General features: G+C 45.7%; 1 protein-coding gene across 4 annotated transcripts; it reads left to right on the forward strand.

The window, feature by feature from the left end:
* Window positions 1-140: 140 nt before the first annotated feature.
* rubcn (rubicon autophagy regulator) lies at window positions 141-27,204 on the forward strand. 4 transcript variants are annotated; one of them, XM_037545411.1, is made up of 22 exons: window positions 141-340; window positions 1,847-2,000; window positions 7,852-7,935; window positions 8,587-8,749; window positions 10,790-10,905; window positions 11,346-11,505; window positions 13,333-13,722; window positions 14,397-14,441; window positions 15,690-15,788; window positions 15,976-16,091; window positions 17,012-17,207; window positions 17,626-17,727; window positions 18,893-18,964; window positions 20,664-20,721; window positions 22,272-22,404; window positions 23,549-23,694; window positions 23,867-23,931; window positions 24,075-24,313; window positions 24,730-24,791; window positions 24,874-25,027; window positions 25,732-25,825; window positions 25,951-27,204. In XM_037545411.1, exons 1-22 carry the CDS (start codon window positions 303-305, stop codon window positions 26,097-26,099), a joined length of 2,835 nt encoding a protein of 944 aa, XP_037401308.1. In that variant the 5' UTR covers window positions 141-302; the 3' UTR covers window positions 26,100-27,204. The 4 variants fall into 4 exon arrangements, with proteins under 4 accessions (XP_037401308.1, XP_037401310.1, XP_037401309.1 ...); XM_037545413.1 differs by lacking the exon at window positions 18,893-18,964; XM_037545412.1 differs by lacking the exon at window positions 14,397-14,441.
* Window positions 27,205-27,754: the final 550 nt, after the last annotated feature.

Genomic DNA, 27,754 nt, shown 5'->3' on the forward strand with positions numbered 1-27,754 from the left:
GCTGAAAACGTGCTCGCGCCCATTGGCCAGACCCCCTATTAGGAGAGCGCATTAGCCAATGGTGCTACAGATGGTGAGACACTGTTAGCCAATCACGCCACAGAGGGGGCGGAACCTGTCCGTATACGGGTGGGATTTCTCGGAATGCAGGTGGGATTCGGCACAGCCCACAGAAGCGGAGTGTGTGTTCCGCCTGGTCCAGATTTGACAGTTACATAATTTTACATTAACCCGGGATTATTTTCCCACAGAAATGCCTGGCGGTTAAACTGAGGGGTGGAGAAGCGGAGCTAAGCCGAGTTATGGAGATACAGACCGAGGGAGACGTCGCGGAGCGGAGGTAAACAGCGCTGACTTTAGGGCTGGGTTGTCCGGGCGGCTAACGATGCTAAATGCTAATGCCGCCGGGCTGCTGTTGGAGCTGCTGCCGAGTTTGGCGCACCAGGAGCCCCACAGAGCGCAGCGGCATCCCTGCCCTTAGCGAGCGGCTAACGGGGATAAATATCTCCGCGTAACGGTCGGGCTCGCTGTATTTAACAAGTGCAGTGCTAAAATATTCACATTTCACAGATTTTTAGCAAGTTTGATTGGTAAACGAGCTTCGGCGAGTTTTGCTCAGTCAGCGAGACCGACGAGGCTTCCTATAAGCCAGCTTCTTACTCGAATTTTCCCGTTCCACCTTAAATGGTGAAGCATTTAAGGTGGAACGGGAAAATACGAGCAACAAGCTGACTTCAGCTTCGTGCGACACCGGACAACATTAGCACCCGATTTTATTATCAGTATTGATGCAGTGAGGGATATTATTAATGTAATTATTAATATTTAGAGTGAGGTAATAATGATTAGTCTCCGCTGTAGATCAGTGGTCAATAATCTGTTTCCCTGGAACTCAGAAATGAAACTCCGAGAACCCTAAAAACAAGAGCCTTATTAATAATGATAAGAGTAATAATAGTAGTAATGATAAGAGAAATATTAGTAGTAATAATAAGAGCAATAATATTAGTAATGATGGTAATAACCCGAGCTGGTGCGGGTCTCGGGGCTTTGAAGGTGCTGGCGGCTCCTTTGTGGACCGGGTTTAAGGGATTTAAGCTAATGCATCTGAAGGAGGCACTAACAGAAAACGATGTGAGTGAACTTTGACCCCCGAGTTCACTTCTGGAATCTGTCAGGTCAGTTATTTAAGGTGTGTGTGAGTGTGGGGGGATCAGGTTTATGTCACTCTGTGGGGACCGAAACCTGTTCATACGCTCAGGTTATGGGGGTGTTTCTTCTTTATGGGCAGGTCCCCACAGTGTAAATCATTCCTGTGTGTGTGTGTGTGTGTGTGTGTGTGTGTGTGTGTGTGTGTGTGTGTGTGTGTGTGTTTTGGTTGGTTGTTGAACTCGTGATGAGCGTTTAGGTTATTTAGGAATTGAGGCTGAACAGAATTTTCATTAAACTGTTTACAATACTGTAATGAAATGATGTGTCAATGTAATTTACTTTATGTTATAAATGTTATTGCCATATATTATAAAAGCTTTGCCCTGCGTTACTTTAACAAAAATGATTTCAACCAAATCCCGCCGATAATTTTTAGCCAATGTTCCTGATTTCTTTGACCGTGATTGGTCAGGGCGTGGTCAAGACCGTGATTGGTCAGGGCGTGGTCAAGACCGTGATTGGTCAGGGCGTGGTCAAAGATCGTGATTGGTCAGGGCGAAGTAAAGACAGTGATTGGTCAGGTAGCTCATTTGCATATAGCAGCCGTCTGTGATGTCAGTACTGTTAAAGCGAATAATGTGATACAGCCGTGTTTTATGGTCATTGTTGTTTGTTGTTATATATTTTTGCTCAGGCGTGAGCACTGGAAGCTCCTATCCAATCTGAAGACCACTGTTGAGGGTCTTCTATCCACCAATAACCCGAACGTGTGGTCGCGGTATGGGGGTCTGCAGCGACTCCACAAGGACATGAACAACATCCTGAGCCACGGCCTCAAACACGAACAGGTAAACGGCCTAGAGAACAGCAGGCAAGAGAGAACAGCAGGCAAGAGAGAACAGCAGGCAAGAGAGAACAGCAGGCAAGAGAACAGAATCAGCGAATAAATGAGAGAATAGCTGAGAGACTGGACAGTGCAGTGGGAAGAGAGCAGTGGGAAGAGAAGAGTGGGGAGAGAAGAGTGGGGAGAGAAGAGTGGGGAGAGAAGAGTGGGGAGATCACATTTATTTGTAGCGCTTTTTAATGGATGTTGTCGCAAAGCAGCTTCACAGAATTCCAGAAAAGACCGTTTTAACAAGAAGTTACAGTGGCAAGCAACAGTGGCAAGGAGAACCTCCCTCACAACTGAGGAAGAAACCTTGGGAGGAACCAGGCTCACCAGGGGGGACCCGTCCTCCTCTGGTCAAACTACCTACAAGTGATTATATTACTAATATTAACAGCAGTAATATTGGTATTAGGAATAACTAGGAGTCCATGAGAACATCAGTGTAGGGTTGGCAGCTCGTCCAAGGTAGGTGGTGGCAGCTGGGGCGTGGGCAGCTGGTCTGAAGTGGGTAGAAGGAGGGCTCAGCAGTCGGTCGTCCTTCAGTGTCCAGCCGGACATGTGGGTGATTGTATACTCGGAAAGAAAGCAGGGAGAGGGAATTAGTTTTATTCCGTTTGTACATAAACAGGGAATGTGGACATTTCCAGAGTGTGGCTAATGGCAGATCTGACTATGACAGCTCAACTAACAGGAGAGAACCAGAAGGACACACAGACACGGCAGCACTCTGAGACAGTCTGGCGTCCCTCCGCTCCACCGTCCACAAACCTGAGTGACCACGTGCGAGCAGCGGGACGACGGCACCAGCGTCTCAGTTTACTATAATTCCCTGTGTCCATGGACTCCTGGATCTGCTGCCTTTATCTAGGGGGGGAACATTAGCTACCAAAGGCTGAACTGAACAAGTGAGTTTTCAGCCTAGTCTTAAAGACTGAGACTGTGTCTGAGTCCCGAACAGTTTCTGGAAGATCATTCCAGAGTTTGGGGGCTTTATGAGAAAAAGCTCTTCCCCCAGCTGCAGCCTTAGGAATTCTGGGGACTATTAATAAGCCAGCGCTCTGGGATCTGAGTAGTCGTGATGGCTCATAATGAGAAATAAGGTCTTGCAGGTACTCAGGAGCGAGACCATGTAGGGCTTTATACGTCAATAAAAGGATTTTATAATCAATACGGAATTTAATAGGCAGCCGATGAAGTGATGATAGCGCTGGACTGATATGATCAGATGTTCTAGTTTTAGTGAGGACCCTGGCTGCGGCGTTTTGGACTAGTTGGAGTTTGTTTAAATTCCTGCTCGTGCATCCTGACAGTAGCGCGTTACAGTAGTCTAGCCTGGAAGTAATAAAGGCTGTACTAGTGTTTCTGCATCACGCAGGGACAGGGCATTTCTGATCTTGGCGATGTTGTGAAGATGTAAAAAAGCTGTCCTAGTGATGCCGCCTATGTGTTGATCGAATGATAAATCTGAATCTATTATAACGCCGAGATTTTTAGCTGCTAATCCAGGTGTGGCTGGAAAGTCGGCGAGATTTAAGATTAAATCTGGTGATTTACTTCTTGCTAATTTTGGACCCAGAAGGAGAACCTCTGTTTGTTACTGTTTAATAGGAGGAAGTTACGTAACATCCAGCCTTTCACGTCTTTTACACAGTCCTGCATTTTCTTTAACCTGTGTTGGTCATCAGACTTGGCTGATATGTACAGTTGAGTATCGTCTGCATAACAATGAAAGTTTACGCCATGGTTACTTATAACTGTGCCTAACGGTAACAAGTATAGTGTAAATAGTAATGGTCCTAATATAGAGCCCTGCAGAACTCCAAATCTCACTTTTGAATAATTGGAAGATAAATTGTTTACCCTAACGAACTGATAACGTTCTGATAGGTAAGATCTGAACCATGATAGGGCCGTCCCTGTGACTCCAACCTTGTTTTCTAACCTTTCTAGGAGAATATTGTGGTCTATTGTATCGAAAGCCGCGCTGAGGTCAAGTAGCACTAAGAGAGATATGTAGCCTTGATCAGAGGCAAGAAGAAGATCATTAGTTATCTCAACCTGGCCTCTGTGGCTTTATCTCCAAACTGCTCCACCTTCACTGTCCCTCTGATCTGCTCATTTCTAATCTTGTCCAGCCTTGTCACTCCCAACGAAAATCTCAGCATCTCAGCAAAATTACACCATCAACCTCCAACTTCAAGCTCATGATCCTGTCTGACACTCTCTTTACATCCAGAACACTTTTCCCAAGCTGTTCCTTTAGGATTATCCCTACTCCATCTCTTCCTCTCTACACCATGATAGAACAGTTTGAATCCACCTCCAATGTTCCTGGCCTTGCTTCCTTTCCATCTGGTCTCCTGGACACACAGAATATCTACCTTCCTTCTCTCCATCATGTCTGCAAGCTCTCTGCCTTTACCAGTCATTGTTCCTATGTTCAGAGTCCCTACTCTAACCTCCACACTCCTGCCTTTCCTTCTCTCTCGCTGCCGTCTAACCCGCCTTCCTCCTCTCCTCTCTGATGGTCTTCGACCTACAGTAGTCCAATTTCCACCGGCACCCTGCTGGTCAACAGCACTGGAGGCGGTTGTTGTTAACCCGGGCCTCGACCGATCCGGTATGGCATCATATTCGTGATCTGCATGATAGTTTAGCACAAGTTTTACGCCGGATCCTGCCCTTCCTGACGCAACCCTCACCATTTATCCGGGCTTGGGACCGGCAGCAGAAGTACACAGAGTACACCACTAATGGCTGGTTTACTAAGGGACGAGTTTACTATAGTTAAAATAGGGTTTATAATAACTGGCAGTGCTTCTTTGAGTAATTTTGAGGGAATTGCATCGAGTGTGCAGGTTGTGCAGTTTGCAGAAGAGATAATCTTCTCTAGCTCCAGCTGTGGGAGGGGGTAAAAGTTTTCCAGACTCTTTTCTACAGCTGTGTTTTGTTTTATATCAGCCAAGTCAGATGACAGCCAAGCTGGATTTAATACTGTGGGATGAATTTGTCATCTAATATTTTCAATTTTATTATTAAAGTCCATAAAAACTTCACTGGTGAGAGTTGCTGGGATTTCTGGTTCATTACCTGCCTGATTTTGTGTGATTTGGGAAATCACATTAAACAGAACTCTAGGATTATTATTATTCTCGATCAGCGAGGCCAGATATGCTGAGCGAGCTTCAGTGAGGGCATTTCTATCCTCTATAAGGCCGTCCTTCCAGGCAGAGCGGAACACTTCCAGCTTGGTTTGACGCCATTTCCGCTCTAATTTCCGAGCTGTTTGTTTTAAGGTCCGGGTTTTATCGTTGTACCACGCGGCTTTTTCTGCCTTATTCTTTTTATTTTAAGTGGGGCCACATTTTCTAAAGTGGATCTGAAGGTCTTTTCTAAATAATCGGTTAGTAAATCTAGTTCCATTGGGTCTGATGGAGTGGGGACTGGGGTTGATAACTCTGGGAGATTTTCTATAAATTGTAGGGCAGTAAACAGTTTTATTGTGCGCTTTGTTGAATAACGAGGGGACGTATATATATTATGGCTAAGTCGTAACTCATATGAAATTAGGTAATGGTCGGAGATCGCTGAGGTTTGCGGGAGGATATTAAGCTTGTCTATGTTAAGACCTCGTGTAAAAACTAAATCTAACGTATGACGACAGTCGTGTGTCGGCCCTGCTGCATTTTGGGTAAAACCAACAGAGTCTAGGATTGAGGTAAATGCCATTTTTAATGGGTCGTCTACCTTCTCAAAGTGAATATTAAAATCTCCTACAATTATTACTTTATCACTGCACACAGCCAGGTTTGCAGCGAAGTCACTAAATTCTTTTATAAATTCAGAGTCGCCCCCTGGTGGCCTGTAAATGTTAAATAATGAAAAGGCATTCTTTTTTGTGAACTCAAAGGAAGTGAAAGCGTCACATTGTTTCTGACTTATATCGAGAGTATTTTGGTATATTACACAGACTCCACCTCCCTCGCCTGTTAGTCTTGGCCTATGTGCATAATTATAGCCTGTAGGCGTGGCTTCATTTAAAGCTGAATATTCATCTGGTCTAACCCGTTTCAGTGAGACAGAAAAAGTCAAATTTATGATCGCTTATAATTTCATTTACGACGACTGCTTTAGAGTTTAATGATCTTATATTGAGTAGTCCAAGTTTTAGATCTAAGGTGTTAGTGCGATCATCAGAACATGGATATATGTTGATTAGGTTGTTTAAACGGACTGATTGAGTTTTTCTTTGACTAAATTTAGTTTTAATTCGGGGCAAAGACACAGTCTCAATAAAGCTGAACCTGGGTGACGCCTCAAGGCGGATCGCAGACGGTCGGTTTAGCCTGTCTGTCTGCGGCCTGGTCCCGGCTCTGGACTGTCAGCAGCGGTTTACGCTACTCTGCCGACTAACTAAAAGACTATGTGCTATGCTGCACGAAAGTAAGGCAGCACCCTCCCGCGTGGGGTAGACACCATCCCTACCTATAAGACCAGGCTTGCCCTCAAATCGTAACCAATTATCTATAAAGCCCACTTGATTTTAGGAACACCACTTGGACATCCAGCGGTTTAACGCCGTAAGCCTGCTGTAGGCCTCAGCGCCGCGCTGCATTGGGATGGGGCCAGAGCAGATTACGGCATCGGACATCGTCTGGGCCTGTTTAACCACCTCTCTAATATTAGCCTTAGTTACCTCTGACTGCCGCAGACGGACATCATTGGCCCCTACATGAATGACTAATCGGAGGAGCGTGGTGTTCCGGTGGGTTAGCTTTGGCCTCAGCGTTAGCATTAGCCTTAGCTTTCCGGCTAGACCGCCGAGTCGTCACCCATTCGCCCCGCTGTGAGGGCTCTGACGCCGGAGTCGAGGGGGTGCTAACTCTCCCTAGGGCACCCGGAGCTGCTAACACTGAATGTTGCTCTCTGTCCTTTAATAACCCCCGGAGGTGCACCTCTAGCTGGGCCACCTTCTCCGCCAGAGAGCTAACTAGCTGGCTAACACAGCCACTATCACTAGAGGCGGAAAAGGGGGTTAAACTAAACAGGCCACACTCTGAGCAGACGAAACAACCAGCAGAAGCCATGAAATTTCAGCCGCTTACCGCTTTTGGTTGATTTAAGAGCTGATAGCACAAAACGGAAAACAGACTCTCACACACACACACACACACACACACACACACAATGTCTCACACACTGACTCTCACACACACACACACACAATGTCTCACACACTGACTCTCACACACTCTTTCTCACACGCAGACACACACACACTCTCACACACTTACACACACACAGTCACTTTCACACACACACTCGCGCACACACACACACACACTCACTCTCTCACACACACTCACACACTCAGTCTCACACACACACACACACTCTCTGACACACAGACACGTCTGTTTAATTTTAAAGTTTAGCCCAGTTGTTTTCCATTTTGCTGGTTTTATATTGCGTTTGTTTATTTAAAGCGCTGTGAATTGCCCTTGTGTATGAAATGTGCTATATAAATAAATTCACCTTTAATCTGAGGAGCTGCTGCTCGCTGAGTGGTTACTAACAAGAACTGTCATTTTAATTCAGTATGAATCTGAGATTTGAGGAGGATTTTATGGATGTAGTTTAAACTTGGGCTTCCAACTAAACAGCTACTGAAATCTTCATTAAACATGCTGTCTAGTCCAGGACTAGACTTAATCCCTGTTTATTAAACCTACCCTAACACTAAACCACAGCTAAACTAACCAGAGTGCAGTAACCCCAAGAATTAGTGTGTTTGTGTGTTTATTTTGCAGGTGTATTATAAACAGAAGGATTACTGGCAGTTTCTTTGGTGTCTGCGGTTTATCAGCCCGAGCCTCGCGCGTCATGTGGAGCAGGTACAGTAAATATGGTAACACAGCTGTGCTGCTGCTTATTAACAGCAGGGGTGTTAAAATACAGCATAATGCATCGAATCATGGTGAAAACACAAGTCTCTCTCTCCCTCCCCCTGTCTGTCTCTCTCTCCCTCCCTCCCTCTGTCTCTCTCTCCCTCCCCCTGTCTGTCTCTCTCTCCCTCCCTCCCTCTGTCTCTCTCTCCCTCCCTCCCTCTGTCTCTCTCTCCTTTCCCCTGTCTGTCTCTCTCTCTCTCCCTCCCTCCCTCTGTCTCTCTCTCCCTCCCCCTGTCTGTCTCTCTCTCTCTCCCTCCCTCCCTCTGTCTCTCTCTCCCTCCCCCTGTCTGTCTCTCTCTCTCTCTCTCTCCCTCCCTCCCTCTGTCTCTCTCTCCCTCCTCCTGTCTGTCTCTCTCTCTCTCCCTCCCTCCCTCTGTCTCTCTCTCCCTCCCCCTGTCTGTCTCTCTCTCTCTCTCTCCCTCCCTCCCTCTCTCTCTCTCCCTCCCCGTGTCTGTCTCTCTCTCTCTCTCTCTCCCCCTTTGTCTGTCTCTCCCTCCCCCTCTGTTTGTCTCTCTCTCCCTCCCCCTCTGTCTGCCCCCCCCCCTCTGTCTGTCTCTCTTTCTCTCTGTCTCTCTTTCTCTCTCTGTCTCTCTCTAGTTCAGTCAGTTGGAGCCGGTGTTGAGCAGTGGTGTTTATGGTGTTAGTGGTGAGGGCTTTAAAGCCGAGCGTTGGCTCCTCCATAGCCTGCAGAATCACCTGCTGTCCATCCAGCTCAGACCCCTGCTGACCCACATCACCAACACGCGCAAATACTACAGCGGTAACGCACACACACACACACACAACCAACACCCCCAAATACTACAGCGGTAACGCACACACACACACACACACAACCAACACCCCCAAATACTACAGCTGTAACGCACACACACACACACACAACCAACACCCCCAAATACTACAGCGGTAATGCACACACACAACCAACACCCCCAAATACTACAGCGGTAATGCACACACACAACCAACACCCCCAAATACTACAGCGGTAACGCGCACACACACACACACAACCAACACCCCCAAATACTACAGCTGTAACGCACACACACACACACAACCAACACCCCCAAATACTACAGCGGTAACGCACACACACACAACCAACACGCGCAAATACTACAGCGGTAACGCACACACACACACACAACCAACACCCCCAAATACTACAGCTGTAACGCACACACACACACAACCAACACCCCCAAATACTACAGCGGAAACGCACACACACACAACCAACACGCGCAAATACTACAGCGGTAACGCACACACACAACCAACACGCACAAATACTACAGCGGTAACGCACACACACACACAACCAACACCCGCAAATACTACAGCGGTAACGCACACACACACAACCAACACCCACAAATACTACAGCGGTAACGCACACACACACACACAACCAACACCCCCAAATACTACAGCGGTAACGCACACACACAACCAACACCCCCAAATACTACAGCAGTAACGTGCACACACACACACAACCAACACCCCCAAATACTACAGCGGTTACGCACACACACAACCAACACCCCCAAATACTACAGCGGTAACGCGCACACACACAACCAACACGCGCAAATACTACAGCGGTAACGCACACACACAACCAACACCTCCAAATACTACAGCGGTAACGCGCACACACACAACCAACACGCGCAAATACTACAGCGGTAACGCGCACACACACAACCAACACCCCCAAATACTATAGCGGTAACGCGCACACACACACACACACACACAACCAACACCCCCAAATACTACAGCTGTAACGCGCACACACACGCACACACACACAACCAACACCCCCAAATACTACAGCTGTAACGCACACACACGCAACCAACACCCGCAAATACTACAGCGGTAACGCACACACACAACCAACACCCCCAAATACTACAGCGGTAACGCACACACACAACCAACACCCCCAAATACTACAGCGCTAACGCGCACACACACACACAACCAACACCCCCAAATACTACAGCGCTAACGCACACACACAACCAACACCCCCAAATACTACAGCGCACACACACACACACAACCAACACCCCCAAATACTACAGCTGTAACGCGCACACACACAACCAACACCCCCAAATACTACAGCGGTAACGCACACACACAACCAACACCCCCAAATACTACAGCGGTAACACACACACACAACCAACACACGCAAATACTACAGCGGTAACGCACACACACAACCAACACACGCAAATACTACAGCGGTAACGCACACACACAACCAACACACGCAAATACTACAGCGGTAACGCACACACACACCACCAACACCCCCAAATACTACAGCGGTAATGCGCACACACACACACACACACAACCAACACCCGCAAATACTGCAGCGGTAACGCACACACACACGCACACACACAACCAACACCCGCAAATACTACAGCAGTAACACACACACAACCAACACCCCCAAATACTACAGCAGTAAAGCACACATACACAACCAACACCGCAAATACTACAGCAGTAACGCGCACACACACACAACCAACACCGCAAATACTACAGCGGTAACGCGCGCACACACACACAACCAACACCCGCAAATACTGCAGCGGTAACGCACACACACACCACCAACATCCGTAAATACTACAGTGACAACGCACACACACACACACCACCAACACCCACAAATACTACAGTGGTAACACACACCCACAACACAGCGTTACACTACAGCAGTAATTTTAATTTAAATTTTAATGCGTTTCTCCCCGTGCAGATGAAGCGTTCCTGCTAAGTGAGCCGCATGTCTCTGCAATGCTGCAGTGTTTAGAGGCTGTAGAGCAGAACGACCCACGATTGCTGGCGCTCATCAACACCGTCCGGATCAGAGAGGTTAGTCAGGTCACTCTGTAGCTTGCTGAAGTCCAACAGGGGGTCACAATGCAGGAGTTATTTAGCACCACCAAAGTGGTTAGTTTATTTCCAGAATGAGGGCTGTCCAATAGGAGTGTCCCTCAGTTCTCTCTCTAGCACAAAACAATCACAGAGGCAGTGCATGCAGTGCAAGTAAGGAATCGGCAGATTTCCCAAAGCAGAGTTTTTTCAAGTAGCTAAATAACGTCCTAAGAAAATGAAGCTTCAGGCTTATGTTCTCTAGATAATTAATAAAATTGCCTGCTGTTTGCCACAGACGTGACGCTGGGTGTAACCAGGGCTGATTGAGAAAATCCTGCTTTGTAAGCTGTACTGACTGTTTTCTCTCCCTGGAAGTGTTGTCTTTTGTTTTATTGTGTGTCAGTGTGTGTAACATCTGCTCTGTGTGTGTTCTGCAGCTGTCCCAGCTGAAGGAACCGGTTCCTCTCGGTCTAGTGAAGAGTCACAGCTTGTACCTCCTACCCCCAGAGCGCCCCCTGGCGGCTGTCCGCAGACACACTTCCCACCCCTCCCTCACAGAGAGTAACACGACCTGCTCACATACTCAGCCTGACTCTGGTTAGAACACAATACACAACACTTATACACACTACACATTGTACAAAGATCAGTTCACAAAAAAACTGGAACGGTATGTGAAAGGCTAATAAAACCAGACAGCAGTGATGAATTTGTGAATTTGTTGTTGTTTCAGAAAGGTTGAGACAGAAGCATGTTTGCCATAGAACTTTTCCTTTTAACAGCAGTAATTACGCAGGGTCTGAAGAAACCAGTTGATCCATGGCTTTCATTGTCATATTTTCAGTTTGAAAAGACACACGTTTTCAGTGTGAGACAGTTCTGGACTTCAGGCAGGTCAGTCTAAAACCTGCAGTCTCTGATTACGCTGTGCTGCTGTGACATGTGCAGAATGTTTCTTTGTGTGTCGTGTTGAAATAAACAAAGACATCTGTTAAAAGGACGGCGTCTAAAAGTCAGCATATGTTGCTCCAAAGTGTTATTGGAGCTTTCACAGATGCGCAGGTTACCTACTTGAACTTTACCCTGGAAACAATCTGGATGGTCCCTTTCTTCTTTGGCCCGGAGAACAACGTCCATTATTTCTGTAAACTGTCTGAAAAATGGACTCCTCAGGCTACAACACACGTTTACTCCGAGAATCAGTCCATTTCAGATGAGCTCGAGCCCAGAGAAGTTGGCAGTGTTTCTGAATATTGATGATATGTGACTTCCACTGTGCCTTCACCTGCATTTGTGGATGTTTATTGACAGCAGTTTCTTGAAGTATTTTCGATCCCATGTGGTGACGTCATAACAGAAACATGCTGGTTTATAATGCGCTGCCGCCTGAGGGGTCACCAGTCACGGGTATTCAGTTGTGGTTTTCGGCATTTTATGTACAGAGAATTCTTTGGATTCCCTGTTGGATTTTTTCCTGGATACTCCTTTTAAATCAGTTTTTTTTTTAATTATGTTTTTGAACATTTCACAATGTTCGTAGTCATAAATTGCCCTGTCACAACTCTTTTGGTAAGTGTTGCTGGCACATATTACAAAATAAGGTATATTTACAAAAAACAGTGAAGTTGATGAGATTAAACCTTAATTTTACTGTCTTGGTAATAGTTTTGTTAAATTGCAGGTCAGCATGGATTTACTTTTTTTACTGTTTTTATTTGCATTCTACTCTCCCAACTTTTTGGCCTTATGGTTTGTATACTGTGCAGCTATGCGCTACATCCTACACACTGTGCACTCTGTAATTCACACAGGGGTCCAGTTCACTCCTTCTGATAGCCTGAACTGCAGATGCTGCTGTTTTCATTGATATGCCTGGCTTAAATCCGATAATCTGGGGAGAAAATGTAGAAATGTGTAGTGCATGCAGCTTTGTGAACTGTGAATAAGTACCTTTAGATTCAGCACACAGAGCAGGACAGGACAGGAGTGTCTTACTGAGAAACTGAGAGTCGGGAGTGGGGGGCTTGGCAAAGAGAGGCAACAGAAAAGACTCTGTGTGTGGAATTTTCTTAGACTGATACTAAAAACCTGCGTACATTAAGCCATGGTTCCTCCAATGAGCTGGAATTCACTTAGTAATCTCCACGTGTTTCTCTGTGTGTATGAGGTTCATTGTAATGGTGAACGTTTCCTGCAGCATTTAATAAAATGAGATTTAATGTGTTATCACACATTCTTACATGGCAGCAAACTAAAGTACAGTTAGAAAAGCTCAACTATAGGCTGATAAACCCCTCTATAGGCTGATAAACCCCTCTATGGTCTGATAAACCCTCTATAGGCTGATAAACCCCCACTACAATCAGATAAAACCTGCTATAGTCAGATTTAAACCCACTGTGTGTCTGTGTTGGTGTTTTGCAGAGGTCGTGGCCCACAGTGGTTCGATGAGGTCAGGAGGTGCGGTGGGGGCTCCGTGTGGGTGTGACCGTGGTGATGTCAGCACAGAGCTCCCACAGGTGTGTGTGAGTGAGCCCCCCAACCCTCCCCAACCAGAGCAGGCAGAGAGTGTGGATGGAGACGGTGACGATGGGCCGGAGTACCTCGCCATCGGCAACCTGGGCAGGCGGAGACACTCCAGCAGCACCGCCCACATTAGTGAGACTCCACCCGTGCCCACTCAGTCCGCCCCCGCCCCTCCGCAGCCCCCCCGCCGCAACTCCTTCTCTGACACACAGCGGGGAATCGGGCGGAGCTTCAGGGGTCATGCGAGGTCACTGTCTGACACCGGGGTTGCACAGAAACACAAACAAGGTGAAAAATGGGGGTCAAGTCAAGTCTAGAGGCTTTTATTGTCATTCCATCTGTGTGCAGGTACACAGTGGAGTGAAATAACATCCCTCCAGGAACAACACGGTACAACATCGACCAAAATAAGCAGCACAAAGTGCAACATGCAGCTGTGAGCGTGCAAAAAAATTAAACTAGAAACAAACAATAAATAAAACAGACATTAGACGCAACAAACAGACAGGACAGTGTAAAGATTATTTAACATGCTGTAATCTGGGAGTGGGGGGGTGGTGGTTTATACAGCAGCTAATGATCTACATAAACTTGATTTGTCAGTTGATAAATTAAACTCTTCTGTCAGATTCAGATTCTTTAATGACACACACAAACTTCTTTAGTACATTTTCAGTGAAACTGAAACTCATGTTGGGAATGATGTATCGCCCCCTACGCTTCCTGTAGTGTATTACAGTCTGTCAGAGCGACCGTGTGTGTGTGTTTTCTGTTTTTGTCTCTGGTTCTGCTGTTGTGTGAACTATTTAGTGTTTGTAATGTAGTTTATGTAGTTTAGTTTATAAAATAAAAGCCCAGGCTAATCTCTCTGCTAATGCCTCTGCTAATCTCTCTGACGGTCTGCGCTGTGCCCTGTGGGGTTCTGGGTAATGTTTCTGTCTCTCTCTCTCGCTGTGAAACAGGCGGCCACAGGAAAATCACCATAATAATAGAGGATCCTGTAGCAGGTCTGCAGTGCTCTACTGCTCACACTCCCCCTGCACCTGAATCTCCATCTAAGCCCTCACTTCATCCTCTCTCATCCTCCTGCATGTCCTTCCGCTGCTCTTCATTTACTGCTTTGTTCTTCACACTGACAAGTTTTTATTCTGATCAGCTCTGAAAAGCTGCAGAAACATCTGAACGTCAAAACACAAACTCTCTCTTTCAGAGTTCATCAGTGGGTAGAAAGTGAAGTTCCTCCAATGAGAGAAACCAGGTGAAGGAGGAAGAATGCTGGGAGTGTTGGAAGCACTTCCCTCTTCCTCACTTAACACTGAATCCTATATGCTAAGATTAGGTTTTTTTTTTTGGTTTAGTTTTTTAGATTACAAGGTTTGCAGAGTTCACATCACTCTTGGTGGGTGGACCTGCCCTTCATAGGCAATCTTAGTCTGTGTTCAGACTGCAGGCCAATCAGAGTCGTTTCACAAATTAGATCCTTTGAGTTGACTCTCCGCTCTGTTATCTGCAAGTGATCAGATCAGATTTGTGTGTCCAGACATCACAAGTCTATCTGCATGGGTTGCCATGGTAGCTACGTAGCTACGCTGATGACAGGATCTCTGTCATGGATGCAGGAGAGATGGAGGGACATCATCTCCCCTCCAGACTCTTCAGAACTCTCTTCATCATCATGAGTCTCTGGAGCTCTTCTTCAATCCCAGCACTTCCTCACTGTGGATTCAACATTGTTGCTGTATGTCATGTTGCGAGTTACGAAAAAGACGCTTTGAAATGTGATTTGAGCGTCCAGAGCGTCCAGACTGACACACATCTGTTTAAAAATATGACCTGGAGTCGCTTTCCAGACCACCTCCAAAAGTGGTTTGGATCCGATTATGAAAAATCTGATTTCATATTTTTATTTACTTTCCAGACTATCAAATATCAATCTGGATATGACAGAAATCAGATTCAGGCTGTCAGTCTGAACACGGCCTTGGTCTTGTAGTAAAAAGGTGGCACTCAGAAACAGAAAGTAGAGCAAGTAATCAAGTATTGCAGACAAGCATTTCAGCCGAGTCAGATTTTGCCTTCAGTCAACAGAAAAACACTGCATGTGATTAAAGTCCAATTTATTTTTTATTGACGTGTTTTCATTTCATTCATATCCCCTGTATGCTGTGTCTGTGAGCCTGAATCAGAAGATACACTTTCTCTAACTGTAATTGTGTTGTGATGAACTGTGTGTGTGTGTGTGTGTATTGAATCAGAATCTGCGGTGGATGAATCGAGTGTGAAGAGTTTCGGGCCATTCTCTCCTCAGAGCAGCAGCAGCAGCAGCAGCCACAGCTCGCTCTACATGGAGGCCAGTAAGTGCCTCACTGCACAGCCTGGATTATTTCACACTGTGTGGAAGGTCTGATATAATATGTGGGATTTGATTGATTGATTGGTTTGGGATGAAATCACAGATCTCATTGCTTGTCGTTTGTATTGATCTACTCTCTGCAGAAGCAGATCTTAGAGCAGTTATTGTAGTTTTTTGCGTACCTGCAGACGGTTTTCAGTACAGCACTGTTTCTGATGGAATGTTCCGGAAGCCGTCGGAGGGCCAAAGTCTGATCAGTTATCTCTCGGAGCAGGACTTCGGCAGCTGTGCTGATCTGGAGAAGGTGAGGAGGATCCACCACTTCCATATCCATCTGCTCATTAGATCTGCGGTGAACTGCTCATTAGGATGAATCATATGAACATTATAGAGCTTTTTAAATGAAACAGTAGAAGCCGTATCGCCCCCTACGCTTCCTGTAGTGTATTACAGTCTGTCAGAGCGACTGTGTGGATCATATGAACATTATAGAGCTTTTTAAATGAAACAGTAGAAGCCGTATCGCCCCCTACGCTTCCTGTAGTGTATTACAGTCTGTCAGAGCGACTGTGTGGATCATATGAACATTATAGAGCTTTTTAAATGAAACAGTAGAAGCCGTATCGCCCCCTACGCTTCCTGTAGTGTATTACAGTCTGTCAGAGCGACTGTGTGGATCATATGAACATTATAGAGCTTTTTAAATGAAACAGTAGAAGCCGTATCGCCCCCTACGCTTCCTGTAGTGTATTACAGTCTGTCAGAGCGACTGTGTGGATCATATGAACATTATAGAGCTTTTTAAATGAAACAGTAGAAGCCGTATCGCCCCCTACGCTTCCTGTAGTGTATTACAGTCTGTCAGAGCGACTGTGTGGATCATATGAACATTATAGAGCTTTTTAAATGAAACAGTAGAAGCCGTATCGCCCCCTACGCTTCCTGTAGTGTATTACAGTCTGTCAGAGCGACTGTGTGGATCATATGAACATTATAGAGCTTTTTAAATGAAACAGTAGAAGCCGTATCGCCCCCTACGCTTCCTGTAGTGTATTACAGTCTGTCAGAGCGACTGTGTGGATCATATGAACATTATAGAGGCTTTTGAAGTGGAGCAGTAGTTTATGCTGGTTGATATGTTTTGTTTTTAAGTAAACAACATGTGAGCCTTTCTCACAATCAATATAATGCTGTAATCTGAGAGCTGTATTGCGCCCCCTGCAGGAGAACGCTCACTTCAGCATCTCGGAGTCTCTAATTGCCGCGATCGAGCTGATGAAGTGTAACATGTGCCGGAGAGCGGAGGAGGCGGAGGAGGAAGGAGACAGTGACTCTGAGATCCAGCAGCTGAAGCAGAAGATCCGCCTGCGCAGACAGCAGATCCGCCGCAGCCGACTGCAGCCCAGCAGCTCTCAGCACGGTGAGCGCACAGCGTGGCCTTCATCACTGCATTGAGGTGATGGTTCACCCACAAATCTGACGTTCCTTTAGTTTTACTGGAGCTACGAGGCTGTTGTAGCTGACAGGTAATGGAAACACAGAAACCACGTTTTGAGGCACAAAACGGAAGTTTTAAGATGTTTTCAGGGCTAATTTGTGGGTATTAGCTTCTATTATTTGTCAGCTACATTAGCAGCATACCTCCAGTGCTCAAACTAAAGATGCTAACCTCAGATACCGAACAGGTGGGGGAACTGGATAAACTTATTTTTTTCTTCAGGTTATCGCTTTAAAGTAAAGGCTCTGTACATCATGGCTTTAAAGTGTCTCTGAACTGGTGGATGTGATTTTCTTTTCTTTTCTTTTTTTTTTTTCCCTTCCCTGCTTTTTCTTTTCAGTATTCACCTCCACAGACAGTGGTTCACCAAAGAGTTCCCATGATTCCTTTCCCCATTCTGACTCCGGATCAGCAGAGGAGGTGGAGGACTTCGAGCTGAGAGGTGGGAGAACCGTGAGGGTGGGCGTGTTCATCTGTGCTGCTGTTCAATCAGTCCTTTTTGATTTGCTTCCATCATTTAATCACATCATTTCCACATCATGCCCAAATCCTCTCCATGATCGCTTTAGTTTTTAAACTTCTTTCTGTAGAAATTCAGATGGAAAACACAGACTTATTATTAGTTTTGATTTAAGATGTAAACAGAGCGGTTCTGAGCGGTTTGGTGTGAAACACTGTTCTAGATAAACTGGCCGAGTCAGAGCTCCTCACAGTGGTGGTGATTGGAACCAGACGTCCCTCTAAAAGTTCCTCACAGAAAGTTCCTACATGAACTGGTTCTGAATTCACTGCCTGATGACTGAGACGCTGTTTTATGAGAGTTTAGAGAACTTCAACTCCATTCATGGTGGAGGGAGACATGCAGGGCGCTGTGCGGCAAAATAGTCCCCAAAGAAAACTCATTATTCCAGATTTTCCACTGTTTTCCATCATCAACATTCCATATAAGCTCAGAAGACTGGTGTAGGTTCTCTGGTGGTTCTGGATGGTAAATAAAATTCAGAGTTTAGAAAAAATGGTGGAATTTCCCTTTAAAACAAGTTCTGCTTGAAGCAAATGGATTGGATAATTAATAAGGCAGGGCTCAACACACTTGGAGGAGAACATTAACTCTCGGTCTGGTACATTAGCTAACAGACAGCTAACATGCTAAGTGATGGGGAGGGGGGAGGACCACCCTGCCCACCCAGATAAAGGATGGTTATGAACTTGTGGTCTCAGACACGGATCAGTCACTGAGGGTCGACCTCTCCTGATGATGAGACGACCACTTAGTCAGGTACTACTTTTGTGAACACACAAGTTACATACATAGTTAATGCATCACACACACACACACATCACGACAGCGAGGGAGTGGTGGGTTGTCAGCCTGGACAACACCCAGCTATCCCAGATGACCGTTATGATGCTATAGTTGCTGAGCAGGTAAAAAGGCTGTACAGTGTTCTCACATTTTAACACCCACAGAAAAAGCTCGTCAGCTCCTTCGTCACTCTGCAGGTCTGAGGTTCGTGGCGATGTTTGAGTGGAGATGGTCAGTGGAGGTTTTTATTAAAGCTCTGCTGAACACAGAGTGAGTGCTGAGTGTAGTTTGTGTCTCTCAGATGGCTGCGACGGTCCGGCGCTGTTGGCGTCTCAGAGCGGACTCTCACTGTCCCTCGCTTCACTCTTCTCAGGTACAGACAGAGAGATGCTAACGCTGCTAGCTTGTGCACCTTGTGAGTGTGAGCGTGAGTGTGTGTGTGAGCGTGAGTGTGTGTGTGAGCGTGAGTGTGTGTGTGAGCGTGACTGTGTCTGTGAGCGTGTCTGTGAGCGTGTCTGTGAGCGTGTCTGTGAGCGTGTCTGTGTGTGTCTGTGTGTGAGTGTGTCTGTGTGAGTGTGTCTGTGAGTGTCTGTGTGAGTGTGTCTGTGAGTGTCTGTGTGAGTGTGTCTGTGAGTGTGTCTGTGAGTGTGTGTGTGTGTGTGTGTGTGTGTGTGTGTCTGTGAGTGTGTCTGTGTGTGTGTGTGTCTGTGAGTGTGTGTGTGTGTGTGTGTGTGTGTGTGTGTGTGTGTGTGTGTGTGTGTCATTGAGAAGTCTGTAATGTTTTCCTGTCAGTTTGTTGTACCCTGTCTTGATCTGGACGTCTCTGATGGCGTTAGACTGTAATCAGCCTTGTGTCTGAAGCTGGTGCGTAAAGCAGCCGCTGCCTCTGAGTTTCTGGAACAGGAATAAACTTTTTATTAAACATCATAAAATTATTCTGTAAGAACCTGAAGTCATTAGTTGTGTCCAGTGAAGGTCACTGGGTGATGCTGTGAATCAGGCTTTAGTGCCGTGTTTAGCTGCTTTAGTGTTTAGCGCTCACTGTTAGCTGCTGTGCTGCTTTTCTTTCTTCAGCGTCGAGTGATTTTAAAAAAAATTATAAACTAGAATAAACATGAACAAAATGTAAATAAAGGAAAAATGTAAGAAGAATGTGTTTTAGCAGCTGTGCTGTTTTTCCTCAGTGTTATTGTTCATTTTTCATCCCTCAGTTTTTCACGTCTGTTCACTCCTCACTGCATGTGCCTCCGTTAGCCGTTAGCGCATCAGCACTGAGTCTGCCTGCATTAGCACATTAGCGACTGTGACTCAGAAACATTGAAAAGAGAAACTGAACTGACTTTCAGAGAAATTGGCCCTGTTCAGACTTTTACAGTTTACTTTATTATTATTATTGTTATTGTTATTATTGATAGTAGTATTTTTTTTATTGTTAGGGCACTTCAGCCAAAATAAAACATTCAGCCATCACTAGCTTCCTCTGTTCTAAACATGCCTGCCCTCCTGTAGCTATGGTATAGCTATGGTATAGTGAGTTTTCTGGATTAAAGAAAACCTCTGTGTTTATTAGCCTGTAGATCTTTATCACCTCAGGGATTCACAGCGGCTATATGATGTATTTGAGTAATGCATTCTGGGTATTGTAGTGGGAAGAAACTGGTGAGGCGGTTGAAATGTGGCTCTACAGAATCTGCCTAACGCCACAAATGACAAACTATAGTTTTAGGCTGAAATGCCCCTTTAATGTACATCATCCGTATCTGTGATTTCCCTCACAGAGCTGATCTGAGCTGAGTGGATTAGTTGCGAGGGCTGAACTGAACTCTGCTCTGAATACAGAACAAGAGGCTTTTGTTCACGGTGTGAAGATAAACAGACTCTCGTTGAAGTCACGTTCAGCCAACTCAACAAAATATGTTTCTGAGTCTTTAACAGTTCAGCTTCTGCTGTTTTTCTGCTCCAGCTGTTTTACACCTAATCAGTAAATAATCTTTAATCTGCAGAAATCACTCTGTTCTATTTGTTAATGTTTCCTGTATATCTGGCAGACTGTGTTCTCTTTTCTGTCTCAGATGCAGATATTAAACCCAGCGTGACTCCCAGCAGGTCCTTCATCAGCTCTGAGTCCATGTGAGTCAAATGCAAACTGTGCCAGTTCATCAGTTTACTTACATTCTAAATAGTGATGTGCTGATATAATCGATATCGGTGCGCATACAGACGTCATTAAATAAGGAATGATCCACATTCACTGACTTAGTTACTCAGTAGTTTCTTAGTCATAACTGTAATACATTTTATAAATCTTTTATATGAATAAAATCCACAATTATTGGCACCCCTTGTTAAGATGTGTTAAAAGCCTTAAAATAAATTCCAGTTTTATTTCAGAAGCGTAATCTCACACTGAAAATTGTAGAAGAGTGTAACCTTTAACTCGAGTGAATTAAAAATAAAATCCTGACTAATAAATGATTATTTTTCATAAAATCACCTGTTCCACAATTATTGGCACTAACAATTCCTAGAAAATGAATGTAAATGAAGCATTTCTGTCATTTCTACTGTGGTTTATGAAGTTGATCAGAGTATCTCGGAACCTTTAATTAGTAATTCATCACTTCCTGTTTCCCTGGGGTATAAATATGAGGTGACACAGAGGCCTATTCCTCTTATCCACTCTTCAACATGGGAAAGACGAGAGAAAGCAGCGTTCGAGTCAGGTGTGTCGGCCTTCATCAGTCAGGCATTCACCTCCACCTGCCCACATCTACGGTCAGAGGAATCATCGAGAAGTTTAAAACCACTGGAACAGTGGCGGGCCAGCCTGGGCGAGGACGCAGGGTCATCTCTCCACCACGCTCAGCGAGGAGGACGGGAAGAGAAGTAAGAAGTTCTCCAAAGCTCACTGTTAGAGAACTGCATCAAAGAGCAGCAGCTTGGGGTCACAAAGTCTCCATAACAACCATCAGGCGCCATCTACATGCCAACAAGCTGTCTGGGAGGCTGTGCAGAAAAATCCTCAACTCACTGACCGGCATAAACGTCTGGAGCTCGCTAAGCGGGACTGGGACTTCAGCTGGGACCGTGTGCTTCGGTCAGATGAGACCAAGATAGAGCTTTGCGGAAAAGCACCTCATGCCCACTGTGAAGTGTGGGGGAGGACCAGTGATGCTGTGGCCCTGTTTCTCTTCCAAAGGCCCTGGGAACCTTGTTAGGGTCCATGGCATCATAAACTCTTTGAAATACCAGGACATTTTAAATCAAAATCTGGTGGCCTCTGCCCGAAAGCTGAAGATCACTGGGTCTCTCAGCAAGATAATGACCCTAAACGTGGCCAGATCTACACAAAAATCGTTCACCAGACATAAAATCAAGCTCCTCCCATGGCCATCTCAGCCCCCAGACCGGTGCACAGGAGAGGACCCAGGACTCTGGATGATTTAGAGAGACTGTGCAGAGAGGAGTGTTTTAGCAGTGTTTAAATTGTTAAACATTTAGAGACTGAATAATGCACAGTCACTTTAGAGACAGGGCTGCTGGTTAGAGCTGGGCGATGTGGCACAATGTAATATCTCAGTACTTTAGGACTGTATGTAATATTGAATGTATGTTTGTGTGTGTGTGTGTGTGTGTGTGTGTGTGTGTGTGTGTGTGTGTGTGTGTGTGTGCACGCGCAGTTCTCCATCTCTCCTACAGTCGAACTCTGCCGAGTCGGTGGCGATGGGGCTGCTGAGGCAGTTTGAGGGGATGCAGCTCCCGGCAGCATCAGAGCTGGACTGGCTGGTTCCAGAACATGACGCTCCACAGAAGGTACATTAATCCTGTCTGCACATTAATCTTTCACAATAACAAACAGCTATACATCTAATAATAAATATGCACTCTATATAAATTTGATATGTTGAGGTTGACGTCTGCATGTTCTCCCCGTGTCTGCGTGGGTTTCCTCCGGGTTCTCAGTTTCCTCCCACAGTCCAAAGACATGCAGTCAGGCCAACTGGACATGCTAAATTGCCCCAAGGTGTGAGTGTCTGTCTGTCTGTCTGCCCTGTGATGGACTGGCGACCTGTCCAGGGTGTATCCTGCCTTCCGTCCAATGACCGCTTGGATAGACTCCAGCAGTCCCCGTGACCCTGACGGAGGAGCGGTTTAGAAGATACATAGTGCGTGTGTGTGTGTGTGAGGTTGATGTCAGTTAAAGTGCATTGAGGACTGGGCTCTAACTATTGTTTCTATTTATTAATCTATCAACTTTTATTGTCATTATTATTAGTCGACTGTTCTGCCTGTTTAGTTTTTCTGGCTCTACCACTGTGTTCTGTCTGTGCTGCAAGCACTTGTATCTTTTATGGTGTATCGCCTCCTACGCTTCCTGTAGTGTATTACAGTCTGTCAGAGCGACTGTGTGGATCATATGAACATTGTAGAGCTTTTTAAATGAAACAGTAGAAGCCGTATCGCCCCCTATGCTTCCTGTAGTGTATTACAGTCTGTCAGAGTGACTGTGTGGATCATATGAACATTGTAGAGCTTTTTAAATGAAACAGTAGAAGCCGTATCGCCCCCTACGCTTCCTGTAGTGTATTACAGTCTGTCAGAGCGACTGTGTGGCTCATATGAACATTATATGTTCATTGTTCAATGTTCAAATGCCTCTCTCTCTGTCTGTCTCTCTTTCTCTCTGTCTCTCTTTCTCTCTGTCTCTCTTTCTCTCTCTCTCTGTCTCTCTCTCTCTGTCCCCCTGTCTGTCTCTTTCTTTCTCTGTGTCTCTCTCTCTCTCTGTCTTCTCTCTCTCTCTCTGTCTTCTCTCTCTCTCTCTCTCTGTCTGTTTCTCTGTCTCTCAGTCTCTCTCTCTATCTCTCTCTCTCTCTATCTGTCTTCTCTCTCTCTCTCTCTCTCTCTGTCTCTCTCTCTCTCTCTCTCTCTCTCTCTCTCTCTCTCTCTCTCTCTATAGCTCCTGCCGATTCCTGACTCTCTCCCAATCTCTCCTGATGATGGAGAGCATGCAGATATCTATAAGCTGCGGATCCGGGTGCGAGGGAATCTGGAATGGGCTCCGCCGCGACCACAGATCATCTTTAACATCCACCCGGCGCCAAAGTGAGTCTAAAAATACGCTGATCTCACTGCAGCACTGTTTATACTAACCCCTCTGATTGTCAGGTGACTGAAGGGCAGAACTGTGACTCCAACAGTGCATTACAGTAACAGAGGTGTGTGTGTGTGTGTGTGTGTGTGTGTGTGTGTGTGTGTGTGTGTGTGTGTGTTTCAGGAGGAAGGTGGTGGTGGCCAAACAGAACTACAGGTGTGCAGGCTGTGGTACACGCATCGATCCAGGTACAAAAAGTCAGAGGTCATAGTTCAGTGATGAAGGCTGTACTCTGTGTGTTTGGTGTAGTCCCCACAAAGATAGTAATACAGTGTGTATAGTGAAGTTACAAAATTGTGATGTGTGTGAAAATTTTCTGTTTCCTTGACAGATTATATAAAGCGGCTGCGGTACTGTGAGTATCTGGGCCGGTATTTCTGTCAGTGTTGTCATGAGAACGCGGTTGCTGTGGTGCCGGGCCGCGTGCTCAGGAAATGGGATTTTAGTAAATATTACGTCAGTAACTTCGCTCGCGACCTGCTGGGGAAGATCTCAGGAGACCCGCTATTCAACCCCAACGACATCAACACCGCGCTCTACAAGAAGGTCAAAGCTCTGGAGACAGTGCGGGTCAGTGATTTTATTATTATTATTAATAATAACAGTCATCATCATATTCATAATAGATTGTGGGTGAGCTGATTTATGAGCAGGTGCTATTCTCTTTTTTCTAGATCTGTCTGGATTTGTTATAAAAAATTTTCTCTTGAACAAACATCATTTTGTTGAGTATTTCCTGTAGTGAAGTGTCCACTCAGTTCCTGTAAAGTCTGTGAGGTTAGCTTTCGCTGTCGGTCATTAAAGCTCCATTCGTGCCTCGTCACACTGAGACCTTTAAGGTCTTCTGTCTGTTGTCTGATCAGAGTGAGAACCTCATTGAGATGCAGAGAGAACAGAAACAGAACGTTTACACAGTGAACCGTAAACAGGCTGTGGAGTTTTATTGAATCGCTCACTGAACATGAATAAATTGTGTTTTGTTTCAGGTTCTAAGAGTTCAGCTGTTCCACATGAAGAATCTCTTTAAGACCTGCCGCTTAGCTAAAGAGTGAGTGCCCAAATATTTCTGCATTGCTGACACTTCTGAGACACAAACACTGTCAGTACTGAGTGTGTTTGTGTTCTAACAGTGTGCTGGATGAGTTTGATTTGGTTCCGGGTCACCTGACGGAGGATCTGCACCTGTTCTCTCTGAATGACCTTACTGCCGTCCGTTCCGGAGAACTTGCCCCAAAACTCCGTGAGCTGCTCCGCTCAGGCTCCACCCACGTCTCAGGCTGCATGGTGAGCAGGAACTTGGCTTGTTCTGCGCTCTGCAGGTTCTGTGTATTCTGTGGTTTCCGTGTGATCTGTGTGTTTAGCTCCACAGCGCCCCCTGCTGTATTTACGGAGCCCCCTGCTCCGTAATTATGAATAAACATTATAATTATAATCTGGGAGAACACAAGCTGTTACCTAGCACTGAGAACCAATTTTATACGTTAGTGCTGTGTCTGATCCACTCAGACCAGTGTGTGTGTGTGTGTGTGTGTGTGTGTGTGTGTGTGTGTGTGTGTGTGTGTGTGTGTATTACATTTTGCTAGTCCACAACACACGTGCCGATATGTGATCCCGTTGCGATGTGACGGAGGCAGAGATGGCACACTTTTATCTCTAACTAGGCTGACCGCTCTAGCGGTTAGTCTCTGACTGACATGTCGGCTCATCGTCCGCTGGGGAGAAAAGACCTCATGTAGAAGACGACGAGTCCCCATCAGCACCCAGCGCTGTGCTGTTAGCTTTAGTTAGCGTTAGCGCATTAGCTCATCTGAAGGGGCAGCCTCTGTTGCTCACCCACCACATAAACCTCCAGAGTTCCCTCTGCACTTTTCAGTCATCAAAGGTTTTGAAATGTTTCTCTGCTCGCCGCTGAGTGTTTGTGCACCAGCAGCACCAGCGCTGCTTTAATCTCAGTCTGAACGGACTCCGTTCTGTGATTTAATCTCCAGCTCTGCCAGGCGAAGGGCTTCGTGTGTGAATTCTGTGGCAACGACAAAGACATCATCTTCCCCTACGAGCTGAACAAGTGCCAGCGGTGTGAAGGTGAGCGCCCCCTGCTGCTGGGAGGACTGATTGTGTATATATGATTATGTCTGTAGTGAAAGACCTGAATGTGCTGGATTCCCGGTTTGTTGTCTGCTGAGTGAATCACTGTGAATGTGTTGCAGAGTGTAACGCCTGTTACCACAAGACGTGCTTTAAAAGCGGCCGCGAGTGTCCGCGATGCCAACGGCTCGCAGAGAGGAGAGAGAGGATGGCCCGCAAAAACATGGAGGAGGAAGAGGACGAGGTGGAAGAGGACAAAGGGGGGATGTAGCAACAGAACAAAAGCACAGAGACGCACAATTATGGGATATATTTTACACCAAGCAGGATTACTCAGCTAGCCGGGTAACTCAAGCCCGAAGTCAAGCTAAGCAGCAGGGGGCGCTGTTCCACAATGCGATGTTGCAGAATTACTCAGTTATCCACATAACTTAAGCCTACTGCTTTATGAAACAGCGCCCCCTACTGAGAGTTGAAGGCTTAAGTTAATCGAAAGAATTCTGCTGTGTGAAATGGCGCCTCCTGCTGTTTGCTTACATGCACAGCACCCTGCTTTTGTCTCACTCGTGAGTTTTTCAGCTTTGAGCGCGGAAGCGTTTTACTGCAGCAGTTCGGTTTGTATATTTGCCTCATTTTTGAGATATGAAATCATATTCCGTTTAACGTTGTTATTGCAGAAGTTGTATTCTGCTTCCGTCCGTGTTCAATTTGTTTGTTTTCTGTTATTTTTAATCGTAGGAAATGCAGGTAAAGAGTACAGAGGAGATTTTATAAGTCACTGGAAGAGGTTCAGAAACGTTGGTCAGTTTTATTTATTTGTCTAAACGTTGTTTGTCGTCGTCCGAGCTGTGACGAAACCTTTGTGCCTCTCGTTGCCGCTGCTCCTCCTGCTGCTGTAGATGTGACTCGTTTTGCACAGTATCTGTGTTGCAGAGAGGAAACGGAAGCTTTAAGGCAAAGTTTGTCGTTTTTACACCAACTCAAGGCACTTTGTGTTTTTCTTTAAAAGGGTGACCATCTGTTTTTTGGGGATTATTTCATTTGCACTACTATGATGTTGATTAAGGAGGAGAAACGCGTCATCATCACAGACTCTTAAAAATAAAGTCTCTTCAATTCTAGATAAAACCTTTCACTGCTCCTGTAGCTTCACATTGTTTTTCACTTTAATGCATGTTATTTACATGGTTCTGTGAAGGGGAATTCCACCAACTTTTAAAAATTTCTACATATCTGAGTGTCTGCAGGTGTAAATCAGAGGTTCAGAGGGTTTGGTGTGAAACAGTTCAGGCGTCTTTACAGTGGGGGTGATGGGAACCAGGCGTCGCCATGACTACAACACAGATATAGACACTTTATTTACCATCCAGAACCACCAGAGAACCTACACGAGTCTTCTGAGCTTATATGGAATATTGATGATGGAAAACAGTGGAAAATCTGGAATACTGAGTTTTCTTTGGGGACTATTTTGCCGCACAGCGCCCTGCATGTCTCCCTCCACCATGAATGGAGTTGAAGTTCTCTAAACTCTCATAAAACAGCGTCTCAGTCATCAGGCAGTGAATTCAGAACCAGCTCATGTAGGAACTTTCTGTGAGGAGCTTTTAGAGGGACGTCTGGTTCCCATCACCACCACTGTGAGCAGCTCTGGCTCTGTAAGTTTATCTAGTACAGAGCATTTCACACCAAACACTCATAACAGCTCTGATTACATCTTAATTTTTTAATTATGCACAGAATTTTTGAAAACTTTAGTGGAATTCTCCTTTGCAAGGTTCTTAATTGAACCGAAAGTAGTCCCCCTCTGACGTCGCTCCAGTGGACCATTTTTGTCACCTTTATTTTTAAGAGTTTAGTACAAAATCCCACTGCAGCCTGTTCTTCAGAAGAGTCGCTCTCACCTCTCTGCAGTTTAACTCCACA

The sequence above is a fragment of the Pygocentrus nattereri genome, chromosome 15, assembly GCF_015220715.1.
Source record: "Pygocentrus nattereri isolate fPygNat1 chromosome 15, fPygNat1.pri, whole genome shotgun sequence".
NCBI classification, from domain to species: Eukaryota; Metazoa; Chordata; class Actinopteri; order Characiformes; family Serrasalmidae; genus Pygocentrus; species Pygocentrus nattereri.

Bases quoted from the DNA above. Each gene is read 5' to 3' on its own strand.
- rubcn (XM_037545411.1), top strand. From the start codon at position 303: ATGGAGATACAGACCGAGGGAGACGTCGCGGAGCGGAG. The intron at 13,723-14,396 runs GTGAAAAATGGG...GCTGTGAAACAG, and splicing joins TGCACAGAAACACAAACAAG to GCGGCCACAGGAAAATCACC. The intron at 20,722-22,271 runs GTGAGTCAAATG...GTGCACGCGCAG, and splicing joins TTCATCAGCTCTGAGTCCAT to TTCTCCATCTCTCCTACAGT.